The 17,435-nt window shown below is 45.9% G+C and overlaps 1 protein-coding gene and 1 long non-coding RNA gene across 4 annotated transcripts in view; both read left to right on the top strand.

The window, feature by feature from the left end:
• FLNB (filamin B) overlaps window positions 1-17,435 on the top strand; it is a 164,882-nt gene that overhangs the window by 54,329 nt on the left and 93,118 nt on the right. For all 3 annotated transcript variants that reach the window (XM_063722021.1, XM_063722023.1, XM_063722022.1), the window contains exons 2-3: window positions 14,274-14,522; window positions 15,952-16,049. In XM_063722021.1, the coding sequence (XP_063578091.1) occupies window positions 14,274-14,522; window positions 15,952-16,049 (347 nt within the window). The remainder of the gene's footprint in view (window positions 1-14,273; window positions 14,523-15,951; window positions 16,050-17,435) is intronic.
• Window positions 1,355-4,617, top strand: LOC129054726 (uncharacterized). Its single transcript, XR_008519365.1, has 2 exons — window positions 1,355-3,033; window positions 4,455-4,617. It is a non-coding gene; the product is annotated as an uncharacterized LOC129054726 (long non-coding RNA).

Below are 17,435 nucleotides of genomic sequence, written 5' to 3'. Positions count from 1 at the left end.
AAGGCGGAATTCTAGGGCATTCGGCTCCGAGCAGTCTTGAACCAGAATTGAATGGCTTGAATCCTTTTCACAATGCCAATGGGAGGCACCCTTTGAGCTCCCAAACTTGTGTGTGTTATAATGCTATGGTAGTAATAACAGTGGTTGTAGTAGCCCCCGTGAATTTGATGGGATGGTCATCAGGCAGTGCTGCTTGCTTGCTTTACTCCATTGTATCACCGCAGCCTGACGAGGCGAGGCAGTTACGACTCTCATTTTGCAGGTGAGGAGACTGAGCACAGGGAATCGACCCACTCATGGTCACACAGCTTGCCAAGTCGCTGTGCTTGGGAGGTGAACCAGGCTTCTCTGACGCCCCAGCGGGACGTCTGAACTTCTAGCTGCCCCATCACTGACTGACTTAATGCCCCTGACTCCTGGGTGACTTGGCCACCAGTTACTTCAGCCAGCGACCTGCCCTTTCTTTGAGTGGGTTCCACCCATCCCTGCACCATGCTTTTTACTCTGGATGTTGGTGGCATGGAATTCCACCCGTAAGAAGGAGGTCGGTCCCTGGGCTGAGAGAGTTTGCAGAGAGCTCTGTTGGGATTGGGTGGGACGTGTGTTTGGAGTCCTCCTCACATAATTGTGGGCTGAAAGGTCCAGATTTGGGGATATAAAGTTGAGCCGTCAGCTGAGCTAAAGACAGGGCACAGGGAGGAAGCATCCAGAAAGTGTCAGTGTAGGTGAAGCAGGCAGAGTTCCCACTATTTGTCCTCTGAGGGCCTCCTTTCTTGTGGTTTCCTCGCTCTTCTGTGCTGATGGTCAGAGCCAGCGGTTATAAATTATTTGGAATTTTCCTCAGCTTGGTTCCTACTCAAGACTTTAAATTAGGAGTTTTGTTCCCTTTTATGACTTCACAATCTTTGGGCAGGCTGCCATCTCTATAGCAGGCTTATATGAGTTGTAACCTGAGGTGAGTTACAGGGGAAAAATGGAAGCTGATTTCTCCCCGTTTAAACCAAGGAAGCCACCTTGATCTGACTTTGTAACAAAGCTCAACTTTTATAAGTTTGCAATTAAAGGATAAATACCTATCCTATTTATTATTATTATTAACTTTTTATTATAAAAGGGGAAAAACTCTCAGGAAACATAGCCCAGTATGAGGGACGAAAAGCCAAAAGGTTTTTTTTTTTTTCTTCCTTTAAAAGGTCCTCAATGTCTTGCCCTGTGGAGACACCAGTTTTCATTATAATAATGCCATTATCTCTTTGTAGAGTCATTTAAAGCCAATTTAACTTTTTCATTTAAAGGTATAATTGGTATTCAGCACAGAGCTGGGAGCTCAGTAGGCAGTTAGAAAATATGTGTATATTTTTTGAGACGAAGTTTCACTCTTGTCACCTAGGCTGGAGTGCAGTGATGCGATCTTGGCTTACTGCAACCTCTGCCTCCCGGGTTCAAGCAATTCTCCTGCCTCAGCCTCCCAAATAGCTGGGACTACAGGCACTCACCACCACGCCCAGCTAATTCCTGTATTTTTAGTAGAGATGGGGTTTCACCATGGCTGGTCTCAAACTCCTGAGTTTCACCGGGCTGGTTTCAAACTCCTGATTTCAGGTCATCTACCTGCCTTGGCCTCCTAAAGTGCTGGGATTATAGGCATGAGCCACTGCACCTGGCTGGCATTTAGGAAATATTTATTGAATATGAGAAAAGAAAAATAGAGCAAATTGAATCTTCGAGTAGTATATGAGTAACTCTAATTTCTGTTTTCTGGAAAACACACAGGCTGATAGGTTTGGGTAAATAAGAGCAGAGCTGCATCTTCTCTCAAGTTCCCTGATTCCCTCAAGGAGTTATCTGAAAATAGCTCTGTGCCAAGCAGTGCGGCATGCATAGGGGACCTCTTGAATGGAGGGACAGTCCATTATCATTAGAATCCCCAGTTCCAGCCAGGTGCAGTGGCTCACACCTGTAATCCCAGCACTTTGAGAGGCCAATGTGGGCAGATTGCTTGAGTTTAGGAGTTCAAGACTAGCCTGGGCAACATGGCAAAACCTTGTCTCCCCCCGCCACACACACACACCACACACACACACACACACACATACACACACTAGCCAGGTGTGGTGGCAGGTGTCTGTAGTCCCAGCTAGTTAGAAGGCTGAGGTGGGAGGATTGCTTGAGACTTGGAGGTCAATACTGCAGTGAGCTGTGATCGTGCCACTGCACTCCAGCTTGGGTGACAGAGCAAGACCCTGGACCCTGTCTCAAAAAAAAAAAAAAGAAAAAAGAAAATAAAAAATTCCTCAGTTCTCAGGGTGTAGTAGAGGCTGAGTCAGTCATGGCTAAGACAAGGGGACTGTGCTCTCTGTGCTTCTGTGCCCTGTGTTTATATGGTTCATACACTGCCCGTCCACCATGTTTTTCCCAAGAGCCTCGGCAGCGTAGGCATCGTGGGAATGATTGGGGCAGGTGGAAATTCAGAGGCCCTGCCCTGGTGGGCAGAGAAGCCTGGCTTACCTCCCAAGCACAGCATGTGGGTGGATTACTTCTCTGCACTGTCTCCTCATCTCCAAAATGGGAGTCGTAACTGAACTCACCTCATCAAGTTGTTAGGAGATGATGTAGATTCAGTGAAGTAGCAAGAGTAGGAGTTTGGGCTTTGGCAACAGAGAGAAGTGAGTTTCCATCTAGATTTTCCCCCTGTGTCACTTTTGGCAGTTGGCTTCACCTCTGTGGGCCTCTGTTATGTCATCTGTAAAATGGGATTAACCCTAAAAGCCACCCTCACAGGGTCATTGTGAGGACTGCACAAGGTGATGCAAGTGGCACAGGGTCTGGCCCAGGAGAGGGGGCTGGAAGAGAGCGAGCCGCCATTGTATTTTGGTTGCTGTGGATCTAAGGAGAAGAGGTGTTTAGGAGTCTTTTCCTGGCTTGGTTCCTCCTGCCTTCACCCATCACTCTTTTCCTCGAGGGATTCCCTGCGGGCTGCACAGCCCCAGGGTGGGCCAGGCTGAGCTCACAGGAGCATGGGCTGTGTTTCAGGTGAGGTGGCCTCACCACAATACAAACTAAGCTGGAGTCAAAGGGTCACAAGGACCTCCATTCACAGCCAGCATTTATTATTTCAGCTGGAAATGTTTGCCGAGCAGTTGTAGCTGGAAGCTATGAGCGAGACACAGACTGCCATCAGGCTGAGGCCTCCAGAGCTCATGCTGGGCTTTAACCTGAGCCTCTCGGGGACTGGGCTCTGAGCTCCTCCACTTCTGCTCATGCCCAGGCATCCTTGGGGGCCTTGAACTGTCAGTTGTCCAAGAGAACTGTGTGGCAGCAACAGAATGAGTTTGTGTAGCGACCTGTTGCTTTGAGGTTTAAAACTTAGTTTAGAACGCAATTGCTTAACCATTTTGGAGTGTCTGTACTTTTTTTCTTCTTCTTTAAGCTTTCTTTTTTCTTTTCTTTTCTTTCTTTTTTTTTTTTTGAGACAGAATTTTGTTCTTGTTGCCCAGTGGCAGCAAGAGTGCAATGGAGAAATCTCGGCTCACCACAACCTCTACTTCCTGGGTTCAAGCTATTCTCTTGCCTCGGCCTTCTGAGTAGCTGGGATTACAGGCACCCGCCACCACGCCTGACTAATTTTTGTATTTTTAGTAGAGACGGGGTTTCACCGTGTTGACCAGGCTGGTCTCGAACTCCTGACCTCAGGTGATTCACCTGCCTTGGCCTCCCAAAATGCTGGGATTACAGGCGTGAACCATCAAGCCCTGCTTTTTTGTTTTCCTTCTTTAACCTTTCTAACAAGAGGTTAGAATCCTCGTTTTAACTTTTAAAGGATTTCCCAGTGATAGAAAGTGGTAAGATAGTTACTATATCCTAGGCCCTTTAGCAGACCCATCTCATTTATTATTTATTTAGTCCAGTGTGGCTTTGTTATTGGATATTAAGTAATTCTCAAAATTTTACCTTTTCAAAAGTGGCATTGAAAATAAAGGCATTGGGTGATGAAAATAGAACTTTTAAACACAGTGATTCCTGTTAACCAGAAATAGGGTGTTTGGGATAATTTATGAAGCAGTACACCATCATAGATACTATGAGCTGAAAGTTCACCAAACTCTCTATCCCAAAATAAAAATAAGGTATTTATGGAGTGATTCGTTCCAACTATTTGAGGCAAAAATTGTCCAGCAAGTGAGAGAGAACAGAAGGAATAGTTGGCAAAGTAGGGAATTTGAAGTCTGAGGTTATGCATAAGGAATGTGTTATGGGCCTATAGTAGAAATCTCAAATCAGGGATTAGGGAATGTTTACTCAGTTCTGTTGCGGAGAAATCCTGGCCACGACTCCCCCATGCCATGCCCAGGGCAGGCATTGCTAATCTTCACCGCCTGCATTCTCCATGCCCTGTTCATGGAAGACATCTCTAATGCATTTTAGCAGTCTTTTTTTTTTTTTGCTGAATCCAGATGTGGCCTCAGAATCCTTCTCAACACAGTGTACTAGCAGCAGTTGGCGCTCCCGATCTACTGTATCATCTGTTGAAAAACTGCTAACATAAAAAGACCTGCCAAGTCAACTCCATGTTAACTGAACCCTTGACACAGTGATGGATAAAAATTAATTCAAACAGCTTCTTTGTGATCTTTGAGTAGTTCGTGAGCAAGAAAGAGAATTGGAAATCCAGCCAACTTCGGTCCCCTTGTCTACTTTTATTTTATTGTGGTTTATGTTTTCTCTTACCAGTTGAGATAGGCCCGTGAGACTTCTGGTCTTCCAAAGCCCAGAACATCCCCACATTATAGTTTAACCACTGTGACAAAGAGGTTTTTTTTTTGTTGTTGTTGTTGTTGTTGTTTTTTGGGACGGAATCTTGCTCTGTTGCCCAGGCTGGAGTGCAGTGGCACGATCTCGGCTCACTGCAAGTTCGGCCTCCCAGGTTCATGCCATTCTCCTGCCTCAGCCTCCCGAGTAGCTGGGGTTACAGGCACCCGCCATCACGCCCGGCTAATTTTTTGTATTTTTAGTAGAGACGGGGTGTCTCGATCTCCTGACCTCGTGATCCGCCCACCTCCGCCTCCCAAAGTGCTGGGATTACAGGCGTGAGCCACTGCGCCTGCCCAGAGGTTTTCTTAAAAACAATAACAACAAAAACAGTTGTGGAAAGCATGTAGAGTATGGGTTTTTTCAGTCTTCAGGTTGGCAGGGCATCTGATACTGGGACCCAGGTTCCTTCCCTCACCTTACTGTGCCTCTCCTAGTGCAGGCCAAAGCCAGGTGACTGCGCTGTCCGGGCTCCTGGCTGGCAATTGGGGAAAGAGTGCATGGAGCAGGCATGCCCACTGTTCAGGTCCTGAAGCCATGGCTCATTTCATATCATTTGTTGCCCATTTGAAAGACAGGCACACGACTGACTTCCAGGGGAGGCTGGCTGACCATCTAGGGTGGAAACTGCATGCCTGGGAGGGAGAAGGGGACAAAGGCCACAGATAGGCATCAGTTGTCAGGGCCTTAAGTCTGCCTTGTTGGCAAGTAGCCTTTCATTGGATCAAGGCCCTGGAGTAAAGCCCTGAGCAGGAGAAGATAAGCCAGCTTGGTCCCCTTCATCCTACCCAGGGGCGGGCCTCTGGGGTACCTGAGCCAAAGTGCACAGTTCATTGGCTGTGTGGATGGAAGGGCTGTGGGTCTTGAAAATGGGACACTGGTCCTGGGCAGCTGACTGACATGGACCTCTTTAACCTGCTGTCCAGGCAGATGGGTTGCATCTAGCTAGGTTTTGACTGAGGAACTGAGGAGAGCTGTCAGCTGTCCCTGCTTTGGTTCAGAATGCCCTTTTGTTTGGACAGCTGAAGCCTACAATTCAGCCATGGTTTGTTTGGGCTCAGAAAACAGGCAAGGATGGAGAGAAACTGCAAAGCTGACCTGGGCTGTCAGTGGGCACCAGGTCCTGCCGGCCTGGGGTCTGGATGCAGGAGATCTGAGCTCTTCAATGTGGGGTGGCCTTGCAGCAGCTCTTCACACGCTGCTGCTGCTGCTGCTGTAGGCTCACCCAAGCAGCCAAGACATACAGGATCTATTCTAGTTTTGCGCAGAGTTGGATATAGAAGAGGCATTAGCCAGGTCGGGAGAGGGGATGGGGAAGGAGTTCCAGGCCAGGTGAGCATGGGGCAAGGTAAACTGGGATGTTAAGGAGGGGCCAGTTTGTGACCAGCCTGGGCAACATGGCGAAACCCTGTCTCTATAAAAAATTAAATTAGCCAGGTGGGTGGCATGTGCCTGTAGTCCTAGCTACCCAGGAGGCTGAGGTGGAAGGATCGCTTGAGCCCAGGAGGCGGATGTTGCAGTGAGCAGAGATTGTACCATTGTACTCTAGCCTGGATGACTGAGACCCTGTCTCAAAAAAAAAAAAAAAAAGGAGGGGCCAGGCCCCTGACCCATATGTGCTGCTCTTCTCTTTCAGGGAGGTCTGATAAAATATCAGTAGTTCAATTCTTTTTTTTTTTTTTTTTTTTTTTCTGTGATGGAGTCTCACTCTGTTGCCCAGGCTGGAGTGCAATGGAGTGATCTCAGCTCACTGTGACCTCCACCTCCCAGGTTCAAGTGATTCTTGTGCCTCAGCCTCCCAAGTAGCTGGGATTACAGGCGCCCACCACCATGCCTGGCTGATTTTTGTATTTTTAGTAGAGACAGGGTTTCACCATATTGTCCAGGCTGGTCTCAAACTCCTGACCTCAGGTGGTCCTCCTGCCTCAGCCTCCCAAAGTGCTGGGATTACAGGCGTGAGCCACCGTGCCCGGCCCATAGTTCAATTCTTTAGGTGGTTCTTGGTGCTGCATGTGAGATGTCTGCAAGAAGGACACGTCTGAGCTGGGTGGTTTAGCAGACCAGCATGGCCCAAGACCCTCAGAGCAACACCAAGAACCACCTAAAATTCTTTCTCAGACGTGTCCTCCTTGCAGAGATCTCACGTGCCCCAGGTTTGCTGCAGCGTTAGGGGTCAGCCTCCCTTTGGAGCAGGAGAGCAGGGGCCTTGGAGGTGGCAGTCATGGCCCTCCTAATTAATTGCTTGGCTCAGAGAAGTGACAAATTGAACATTTCAACCACCTGTTAATTCACAAGATACTTCTTTTCATTTCTTGCTGCTTGCACAAAACACTTGGAGTATGGCTTGTGGATGTCTGGCCCTAGGGAAGAGTGTTTGGCACATAGCAGGTACTTAAGTATTAGGAAAATGAGGATGGAGAAGATGGAGGGAACATTATTAAGCAGCCAACTGTGAGACAGGCATTGTGCTTGACTCTTTCTTTCTTTCTTTCTTTTTTTTTTTTTTTTTTTGAGACAGAGTCTCTTTCTGTTGCCCAGGCTGGAGTGCAGTGGTGTGATCTCGGATCACTGCAACCGCGCCTCCTGGGTTCAAGTGATTTTCATGCCTCAGCCTCCCAAGTAGCTGAGATTACAGGCACCTGCCATTATGCCCTGCTAATTTTTTTATTTTTAGTGGAGACAGGGTTTCACCATGTTGGCCAGGCTGGTCTCGAACTCTTGACCTCAGTGATCCGCCTGCCTCGGCCTCTCAAAGTGCCAGGATTACAGGCGTGAGTCACTGTGCCCGGCCGACACTTGGCATTCTCTAACCTACCTACTCCTTACAACAGCCCTGGGAAGTAGTTGACCATGGCCATTTCTATTTGGTAGATGAGGAAAAATAAGGTTCAGAGATGGATTGTTGAAACCAACGTATCTAGTCAAGCTACTGGTTCCTGAGCCTGTGTTTGCAACCCCTCTACCATGTAGCCTCTCCGGGTGGTAGAGATGAGGGGGCAGAGTGCACAGTGCATGGCATCCTGTTCCCCAGATGGCCAAGTCTTAGTGCAAGTGTGTGTGGCCTTGGTAACTTGTGTCAAGCACACACCCCATCTCTCTCTCTCTCTTTTTTTTTTTTTTTGAGATGGAGTCTCGCTTGGTCACCCAGGCTGGAGTGCAGTGGTGCCATCTTGGCTCACTGCAACTTCTGCCTCCTGGGTTCAGGCGATTCTCCTGCCTCAGCCTCCCGAGTAGCTGGGACTACAGGCACATGCCACCACGCCCAGCAAATTTTTGTATTTTTAGAAGAGACTGGGTTTCACCATGTTGGCCAGGATGGTCTCGAACTCCTGACCTCGTGATCTGCCTGCCTCGGCCTCCCAAAGTGCTGGGATTACAGGCTCTCTCTCTCTCTCGGTTTTTTTTTTTTTTGAGACAGAGTCTTACTTTGTTGCCCAGCTTGGAGTGCAGTGGCGTGATCATGGCTCACTGCAGCCTCGATCTTCTGGCTCAAGCAATCCTCCTGTCTCAGCCTTTCAAGTAGTTGGTAGTAATGGGCATGGACCACTACACCTGACTAATTTTTTTTATTATTTGTAGGGACAGGGTGTCCCTATGTTGCCCAGGCTCTGGTCTTGAACTCCTGGGCTTGAGCTATCCTCCTGTCTCAGCTTCCCATAGTGCTGGGATTACAGAGATGAACCGCCCGGCCTGCACACCCCTATCTCTCCTTGATTCTTTTTTTTTTTTTTTAGACAGAGTCTCCCTCTGTCTCCCAGGCTGGAGTGCAGTGGGGCGATCTTGGCTCGCTGTAGCCTCTGGCTCCCAGGTTCAAGAGATTCTTGTGCTTCAGCCACCGAAGTAGCTGGGATTACAGGCACACACCACCATACCCAGCTAATTTTTGTATTTTGAGTAGAGACGGGGTTTCACCGTGTTAGCCAGGCTGGTCTCGAACTCCTGACTTTAAGTGATCCTCCTGCCTTGGCCTCCCAAAGTGTTGAGATTACAAGTGTGAGCCACCATGCCTGGCCTCTCCTTAATTTTTACCGTCACTTTGTTGGCTATTTCTGACTCAGCAGCTACCTGCATTGTGGCCAAAGGATGACCTATTCCTTCCCAGGAGGGCAAAAATATGGAATAGTGTCTGTCCATGCCTCTCCTCATGGGCTACCACCTCTGCCACCCTGGTTAATCAGTAACAACCAGGAGAGAAGCTGCTGGAACTGACCTCCGGGAACTCCCTGGATGGTTTGGTGCAGGAATGTAGTAGGCATACACGTGGTTGCGTGGATCTGGGCCCTCCTGATGTGAGTAGAGAGGTAAAAGGCCACCATCTCCCTGACCTCTGGGGAACTCATCCACAAAGAAGATGTTTCCAAGATGCTTCTGAAGATTGCCTAAAAATAGCCGGTTTCCACCCCCGTAAATGCATCCATTCTAGAATACTCCTTCACCAGGACGAGAGAACTGATTTACAGAAGTGACATGAAAACATTCCATCCCAGAATTTGGAGTAGCTCAAATTAAATTTCTAGCTATTAAAAAGAAAACAAAACGAAACAAAACACACCCACCCTGCTCACTTATAAGCAACACTGAGTAAATTTTAAGTAGTTCGAGAAAATGTATGTGGTTTGAGGGTCAGGGTTGTCCAGAGCCAAGACCAGTTATGTGGGAATTGTTATTGGCTGGATTTGGGGAGGAGAAACCCATGGCCCAATTCCAACCCACTGAAATCTAAGCAGATTCTAGGTGGTTAGGCGGACCTAGTAGGCGTTGGTTTATTTATTCCCAAAAAAGGCCCTTGAGCAAGTCTTCACATGGAATCCTGCTGAAAGGCTTCCGGCTCATCTGGCCTTTTCCTCCTCTTAAGGTTCTGCTCCATGTTTTACCCTCGGCTTAAACATTGCAGAGCACGTTCAGGTCTGAAAAGTGTCTCATCTACGTGATGGTCAGATGTTGTTGACCCTGTGATGCTGTGTAACATTTCACTTTCGAGGCTTGGGGAGTCTCCTATTTCATGTGGATGGGAACCTGGAGGTCTTTGGGCAAGTCGCCATCTTTTTATTGTTCCAAGAGTTTGGTGAAGCGTTTGAACCTTCACCTGTCAAAATCAGTTTTGGAATGAGAACTGCTCTCTCTCTAGTCCTTAAAATAGCAGAAGGAAGGTATCATTTATCCCAATGAGACCATAAAGGGGGCTTTCCCGTGTGGACACCCACCTTGAATCCAATTGGAAACAGAAATTCTGGGCATTGTATTTTTTGTAAATTGGGCTCAGACTTCAACTGGGTCATATTTCCCCCAACATTTTTTCGAAAAAGACTTGTGTCTCATTCCTGTAGACTAGCATGTGTAAGCTGGGTAAAAATAGAGCAAGCTGATTTCATGTTAATGATTTCATGTTAGGTTTGTGAATCAAATCTGCAAGTCTGCTTTTGAAAAGCATTTAACATATAACTTGGGAAAGTTTGAGTTTTGCAGACTAATGCCTGTGGCTGGATGAGACTTCATAGCTCCATCCAATCCCTCCTGGTGCAAGAGATCAATGCCTTGAGGGTGCCTGGCCACCACCATTACCCTGACAGTATACCCACTATTTATTTATTTATTTATTTATTTATTGTTTACCCTTTTGAAGATTGCTCTTCTCCCTTTAACTTAAAGGAAATTGGCGTGGAAACTTGTTTGATCTGGAATTTCTGATAATCAGTAGGTAGTAACTCCGTAATCAATAGCACTTCAAAACAACAACCAAATAACAGGATAGCTAATCCAAAAAATTCAGTCATGGTCAAGGACTTCCAGCTCAGGAAATGTCTGGTCCTGTGGGGTGGATTCCTTGGAAAACCAAGTTCTGTGCAGGGCCTGGAGTTTTATGCAGACCATTGCTCCTTGATTGACCACAGGACCTCAAAAGGAGGGCTGGCTTCATGCCCACATGACCTGTGTGCTCAGAAGGGCCCTGTACTTGGTTTATTGCTCTGCTGTTGCTGTCTTGAAGTTCTTAATTTTTTTTTTTTTTTTGGCACTGGGGAGTTGTAGTTTCGAACAACACTTATTTATTGTCTCACAGTTTCTGTGGGCCAGGAGTCCAGCCATGGCTTAAGACCAGGTCCTCTGCTCCGGGTCTCACGAGACTACAAGGAAGGTGCCATCTAGGGTGTGTTTTCATCTGAATGCCTAACTAAGGAAAAATCCACTTCATTCAGATTCATTCAGGTTCATTCAGGTTTTTAAAAGAATCCATTTCCGTGTGATTGTCCCACTGACAGGTCCCAGCTTTTTACTAGCTGTTGCTTGGAGGCTAACCTCAGGTTTTAGAGGCTACGCTCATATCTCTGCCATGAAGGCTTCTGCATAGGCAGTTCATAACACGGCTGCCTGTTTCCTCACAGCCAGCAAGAGAACCTGTCTCCTGTCTGCTAAAGTGGAGTTTCATGCATCATAATATGGTCATGGGAGTAATAGCCCGTCACCTCTGCCATTTTTCTATTGGTTAGAATAAAGGCACAGGTTTTCCCCACACTCAGGAAGAACCCATGATATAAAGGCTTTCGGTAAAGGAGATGACAAACAGAATATGGAATGATCAGAATTACTCTTATGACCCAGACCAAGAGCATCAGCATTACCTATGAATTTATTGGAAATTCAAATTCTCCTGTTTCACCCCAGGCCTGTTAAATCAGAAACTTTAAAAGTGAGCCCAGCATTCTGTGGTTTAACAGGTCCTTCAGATGATTCTGACACCTGCTAAATTTTGAGAACCACTGGTCTAGAGGCAGGCAGGTCTTGCTCCCCTAGGAGTTAAATTTGATGTAACTTCTGGTAATACTGAGAAATGAGCTGGGAAATGATTCCAAAATCAGATTATCCTCCCCAGGATTAACAAGACTCATACTTGCAAAAGAGAGTGAAGAAGAGAAACTAAAAAAAGCAAGAGGCTGTGTGTGAAGCTAGATTCAAACAGTTAAAGACAGCAACACATGGCAAAGGATGGGAATTTGAGGAAGTGGGTAGTGAAAGCAATTCTTGAGCTAAATTACAAGAAAACACAGTGAATTTGTATCTGTTTCCTGTATTTAGGGGCCTGGCTTAAACGTTAGTGATACATTTGGGGAGTAGAAAATGGATGTTGGTGTGAAGTTCTTAAGTTTTAGACAAGGAACCCTGTATTTTCATTTTTCTTTGAGCCCCATGAATTATGTAGACAGTCCTGCTTCGAAGTTATTATTTATACAATTCATTATAGAGAAAGTCGTTGGGAACCTTAACTTTGAGTGAGGATTGCTTGAATTAGTTTTTCTTACCAGCCACTCCATGATACTCTTTGTTTTTTCCGGGTTAGATGATCGAGTTTTATTATGACTGAATCTGCAACTGCAATTCTGATTAATTTAATTAATTAAATTCTGATGATTTCTCTCTGATGGTTTGGGTGTGGGCTCTTAAAGAGGGTCTTTTGTTGCAAGAGGATATAACAATAATCAGGTTAATTAAAAAAAATAAAGCTCTCACCCTTTCAGTTTTGAGTGGCATCCCATGCACCCCTTATCAGCATGTGAGTATGCTTTTCATGTGGTTGTAGTTGGGTTTCATTAAGTGTAATTTGGCATGTGTTCAACCAGCATTCAGGTGGCTCTTGGTGGGTGGCTGGGGAGACACCAAGATGCAGATAGCTCAGTCGCTCCCCAACAAGCAGTCTCAGTTCTGGAGTGAGGTGGGAGGCCAAGGAACTCATACATAAATGCTGGTGGAAAGTGAAGTGCCACCGGCTGTAGAATCTGGTGTCAGAATGATGAACCAGGAGTTATCCCACGGGAGGATGGGTGAAGGTCTTCCCATCAAAGGGATAGAGAACACATGAAGAGGTCCAGGGGCTCAGGGCAAGATGTAGTCCAGGAACAAGGAGTCTTTGAGCCTGCAGTATGGTGGGTGGGAGTGGCAAGAGTGGAAAGCAGATTGGATGGGGGTTATGTAGGTTCTGAGGTGCTTTATGTTTAAGGAGCTGACTGTGTGCAGTGGGGACCCTGGTGAATTTGGGAGCACAGAGGTACCTGATGAGAAAGATGGTTCTGGGGTTAAGTGAACAGTGATTCAGCTTCAAGGCTGTCAAAGACAAAAATGTTTATTGGGAGGGTGTAGAAAAGGGTTTGCCAAAAGAGTTAGGTAGGGATAGAATTGACACATTGTGGAAACTATACCAAGAGTTGAAGAGGAGGAGTCCAGGATAGTGCCCATGTTTGTAGCTTGGGGTCCTGGTAGAATGGGAGCTGGCTACAGAGTATCTTTGGTGGAGAGTGGGTATAGGGAAATGGAGAGAGAGAGAAAAAGTTGCAGGGGGTGCGGGAGATGGATAGCTGCAGAGAAGGCAAGGGCAGGGGAAGTGGAAACAAATGGCAATGAGACTCCTGGAAGGTGCTGGCCAGGGGCATGGCATGGCATGTTCTGTTAAGCAAGGGAAGGACTAGAAAGGGGCCATGATTTTGGCTGGTTGCTTATCCTCCTCACAACAGGACACATTTGTGTCACGGCTTACTCTTAAGAATGACTGACGTGTCAGAATAGCAAATATGAAAATGATTGATAACACCCAGCATTGGTGAGATTTGCAGGGATAACTAACTGGCCTCTTAAATCTATAGATAGGAATGTAAACAGAAACAAACTTTTTATAGGGAAAAGATGTCTAGGACATAATGATTAATGAAAAGAAAAAAATTTCTACCTATTGAATAACATGAATTCAGGCAGCAAACACACATGCATGTATACACATACACACGTGCACACACGCATACACACACAATCTGGTAGGCTGTATACTACCAGGTTAGCAGGTTGTTACCTCTGGGATGCAGTCACTCCTTTTTATCGTCTATATTTGTGAAATGATTTCTTTCAATTTTTGAGACAGGGTCTCACTCTGTTGCCCAGGCTGGAGTGCAGTGGCGTGACCTCAGCTCTCTGTAACTTTCACTTCCCGGGCTCAAGCGATCCTCCAACCTCATTCTCCTGAGTAGCTGGGACTACAGGAGTGAGCCATCATGCTCGGCTAATTTTTTTTTTTTTTGGTAGAAGGGAGTTTCGCCATGTTGCCCAGGCTGGTCTTGAACTCCTGAGCTCAAAGCAGTCCTCCTTCCTCGGCCTCCCAAAAGTGCTGGGGTCACAGGAGTGAGCCACTGCACCCGGCCATTATTAGGGAAAATTTTAGGCATATACAAAAGTAGAGACAGTGGTATCTTACATGCTCATGAACTCATGATCCAGTGACATCCGTTAACAGCATTTTGGAATCATATTTCATCTGTTCTTGTCCTCAAGTGTTTTGAAGCAAATTTCAGCATTACATCCTTTTACTCTTAAATATCTCATTATGGTTCTCTAATAGTTGAAGACTCCGTTTACATTTATATAAGAAGCATAATTTACACTTGTGTAACCCAAAGGAATGACCAAGCCTGTGCCTCTCTCCCCAGATAGCAAAGCCATTGTGGATGGGAACCTGAAGCTCATCTTGGGTCTGGTGTGGACGCTGATCCTCCACTACTCCATCTCCATGCCCGTGTGGGAGGATGAAGGGGATGATGATGCCAAGAAGCAGACGCCAAAGCAGAGGCTGCTGGGGTGGATTCAGAACAAGATCCCCTACTTGCCCATCACCAACTTTAACCAGAACTGGCAAGACGGCAAAGCCCTCGGAGCCCTGGTAGACAGCTGTGCTCCAGGTAGGTGCCCAGGGCTGCCTAAACCATCTGTCCAGGATGGGGGGGTGTGGGTCCCAAACATTCTGGTTTTCAATGGGAATGCTATCTTTGCTTTGATTGGCGTATTTCTCCAGGTCTTAGCCCATTGTAAGACGGCTAAGGAAACTAAAACTGGCTCTGTGTACCCTTCCAAGGGCAGATTTTCTAGGTGTATCCATAGACATGTTTGAGCATCAAGTTGAGTCTTTCATCCAAATTCCAATGAAGGAGTTGGTGCTTAGAAGCAAGACTTGGGTTTAGCTTCCAGACTCCAAAATCCTGTGTCTTCCCACATTGGTGCTCAGTTTCTCGTTGGATTTGGAGAAACATTTGGTCCTATGTTGGCTTGGCATGAAAATCTAAAAACTTCCATGGAGTGGAAAGTACCCATTTTTATTAACCACTGGTTTGACTATATATGGTATTCTCCACCCTTTGTTTCTGTATTGCTGTGAAATAGCATTTGGTCAGGATCCAGTTGGAGCCTTTTCCACCCTTGATGGGCTGCTCATTTCTTAGTGGTTGAGTGTATATGAAGGTTGTAATTATTCCCACTGGAGGGTTTAGATTGATGGGTAGAGTTTGCTGGTACACACTCAGTAGAAAGACCAGAGTCAGAGTTTACACACACCCCCTAAAGTTGATTTTAATAAAAAAAAAGGTATTAGTCATATTTTCCATTTACTGTGTATTCTGTATTTACTGGGCACATTAGTATTTAGTTAGTTAGTGGTTCTTGACATACTCAAAGCAGAACTAGTGTCAGTTGGGTACGGGAGGGCTGAAGGCCTCATTCTTAATTGAGAGCCTATAAGTTGGTGTCATCCAGGAAAAATTCAAAGTGCAGCATTAATTGATTTCCTAATATCCTCTTCTTTACTTCCATTTAAGGACACATTTTAGGATACCTCTTTCCAATTTAAACCTGGGAGTTTTTACTGTAGTCCTTTACCTCATGTGCTTACAAAGGCTTTTAAGATAATTCTAGGTTTGTGCTTTTGAGCAAGTGGATTTTTGAATCACACAGGATGCTATTCTAGACTTTTTAGATATATCCAGGAATAGAGTAAAAAAAAAAAAAAAAAAAAAAAAAACCCTCCTGCATAAAGGCACCAGGTTTTTTCCAAGCTTTGTTTATTTTTTAACACCACTCCTTCAAGGAATGGATAATCCCCATCTTCATGCAAGAACATAGCACCCGCAGGAGAAGTCTCAGTAATGGAGGATAGTTTACACACTGGCGCACTCATACCTGTGATACTTTTTGCCTATTAAATATATGATTCGCTCAGATTTTAGGAAAAAATCATTCTCTGAACTAAAAGAACAAATGGGTTAGTTTAGGCACATGGTTTCCTTTAATCTCTTTGGTCAGCTAATGCTAAAAGAATCTTTTGTGTTCTGTTAACAGGTCTGTGCCCAGACTGGGAATCCTGGGACCCGCAGAAGCCTGTGGATAATGCACGAGAAGCCATGCAGCAGGCAGATGACTGGCTGGGTGTCCCACAGGTATGCACAAGTGTGCCAGGTCCTGTGAGGCTGCCCTCACCCACTGGCTTGTTCTGTGGATGCCGTCCCAGGTCAGGCAGCCCGACCTTCTTGGTATTGAGACTTCAGAGAGCATTGCCTGTGATGCTCTCTCATCTTCCTCAGTTTACCCATAATAATAGTAGGTTCTCATTGACTCAAGTGCTTATAGATCTTAGTGTGTTGGTTTAATGTATATCATCCAGAAATTTTCATGTCACTCTTCTTTGTCACACACTGGCAAATTTTCTAGTGTTTCTTCTCTAAATATTTTGAAGACTACCATTAAACCCCAGACTACAAATATGGACCCTAACTATTAGGTTGAGCCATAAGAAATTGATAGTATTTGACCATTTTTCAATCTACATTTTAAAAGGTAATTTTAATCCAATAGCTTAAGAAAAGTCACAGGACTTAAAACTTTTTTTTTTTTTTTTTTTGAGATGGAGTCTCGCTCTGTCGCCCAGGCTGGAGTGCAATGCAACCTCCACTCACTGCAACCTCCGCCTCTCGGGTTCAAGCAATTCTCCTGCCTCAGCCTCCTGAGTAGCTGGGATTATAGGTGCGCGCCACCACACCTGGCTAATTTTTGTATTTTTAGTAGAGACAGGGTTTTACCATATTGGTCAGGCTGGTCTCGAACTCCTGACCTCGTGATCTGCCTGCCTCGGCCTCCCAAAGTGCTGGGATTACAGGCGTGAGCCACTGTGCCTGGCCGACTTAAAACTTTTAAAAACATGTAAGCCAGGATAATCCACCATTAATGGAAACTGTGGAAGAATCTCTATCACCCATAATCCTATCACAGGAATATAACAAGAGAACTCAGAAATCAAATAAGTCTTGGATACCATCTACAGTAGTCCTATTGCTTGGTTGAAGTCTGATCTTCCTAGCTGGGAGGAAAACCAGTGTTTTCTTTCCAGAAACTCCCTCTAACAGTTAGGCACCATGAGTCCCGTGTCCAAAGGCTAGCCAGGGAAGATTGCAGGTAGCCAGTGCCGTGGGACTGATGGCATCACTATAGGCTGCATTGAGGTCTGAGTTCAGTGTATTTTGTAACAGGGTCCCTTGGAAGGTAGAAAAACATGCCTGTTTCTTTGGTTTGGTTTTGGAGTCATGTCTCTCTTACATGGCTCATTGGTTTCTTGGCTCGTCCACCCTCAGGAAGTGGTGTGGTGTGTTTTTCATCTCCGCTTAAACCTAAACCGTCTCCTTTTTACATTCATGTGATGTTGGCACGGGTGAAGTTGTTGAAGGAGCTGCCGGGAAGAAATGCCAAATCGACACACATCCTACTTTTTATGGAATGTATTGAAGGCGACTGTTCAAACCCAAGTAGCTCTTTTGTTCCTGCAGGCTAAT

The sequence above is a fragment of the Pongo abelii genome, chromosome 2 (assembly GCF_028885655.2).
Source record: "Pongo abelii isolate AG06213 chromosome 2, NHGRI_mPonAbe1-v2.0_pri, whole genome shotgun sequence".
NCBI classification, from domain to species: Eukaryota; Metazoa; Chordata; class Mammalia; order Primates; family Hominidae; genus Pongo; species Pongo abelii.
The sequence above is the reverse complement of the archived record's forward strand: the minus strand, read 5'-3'. Positions and strand labels throughout refer to the sequence as shown.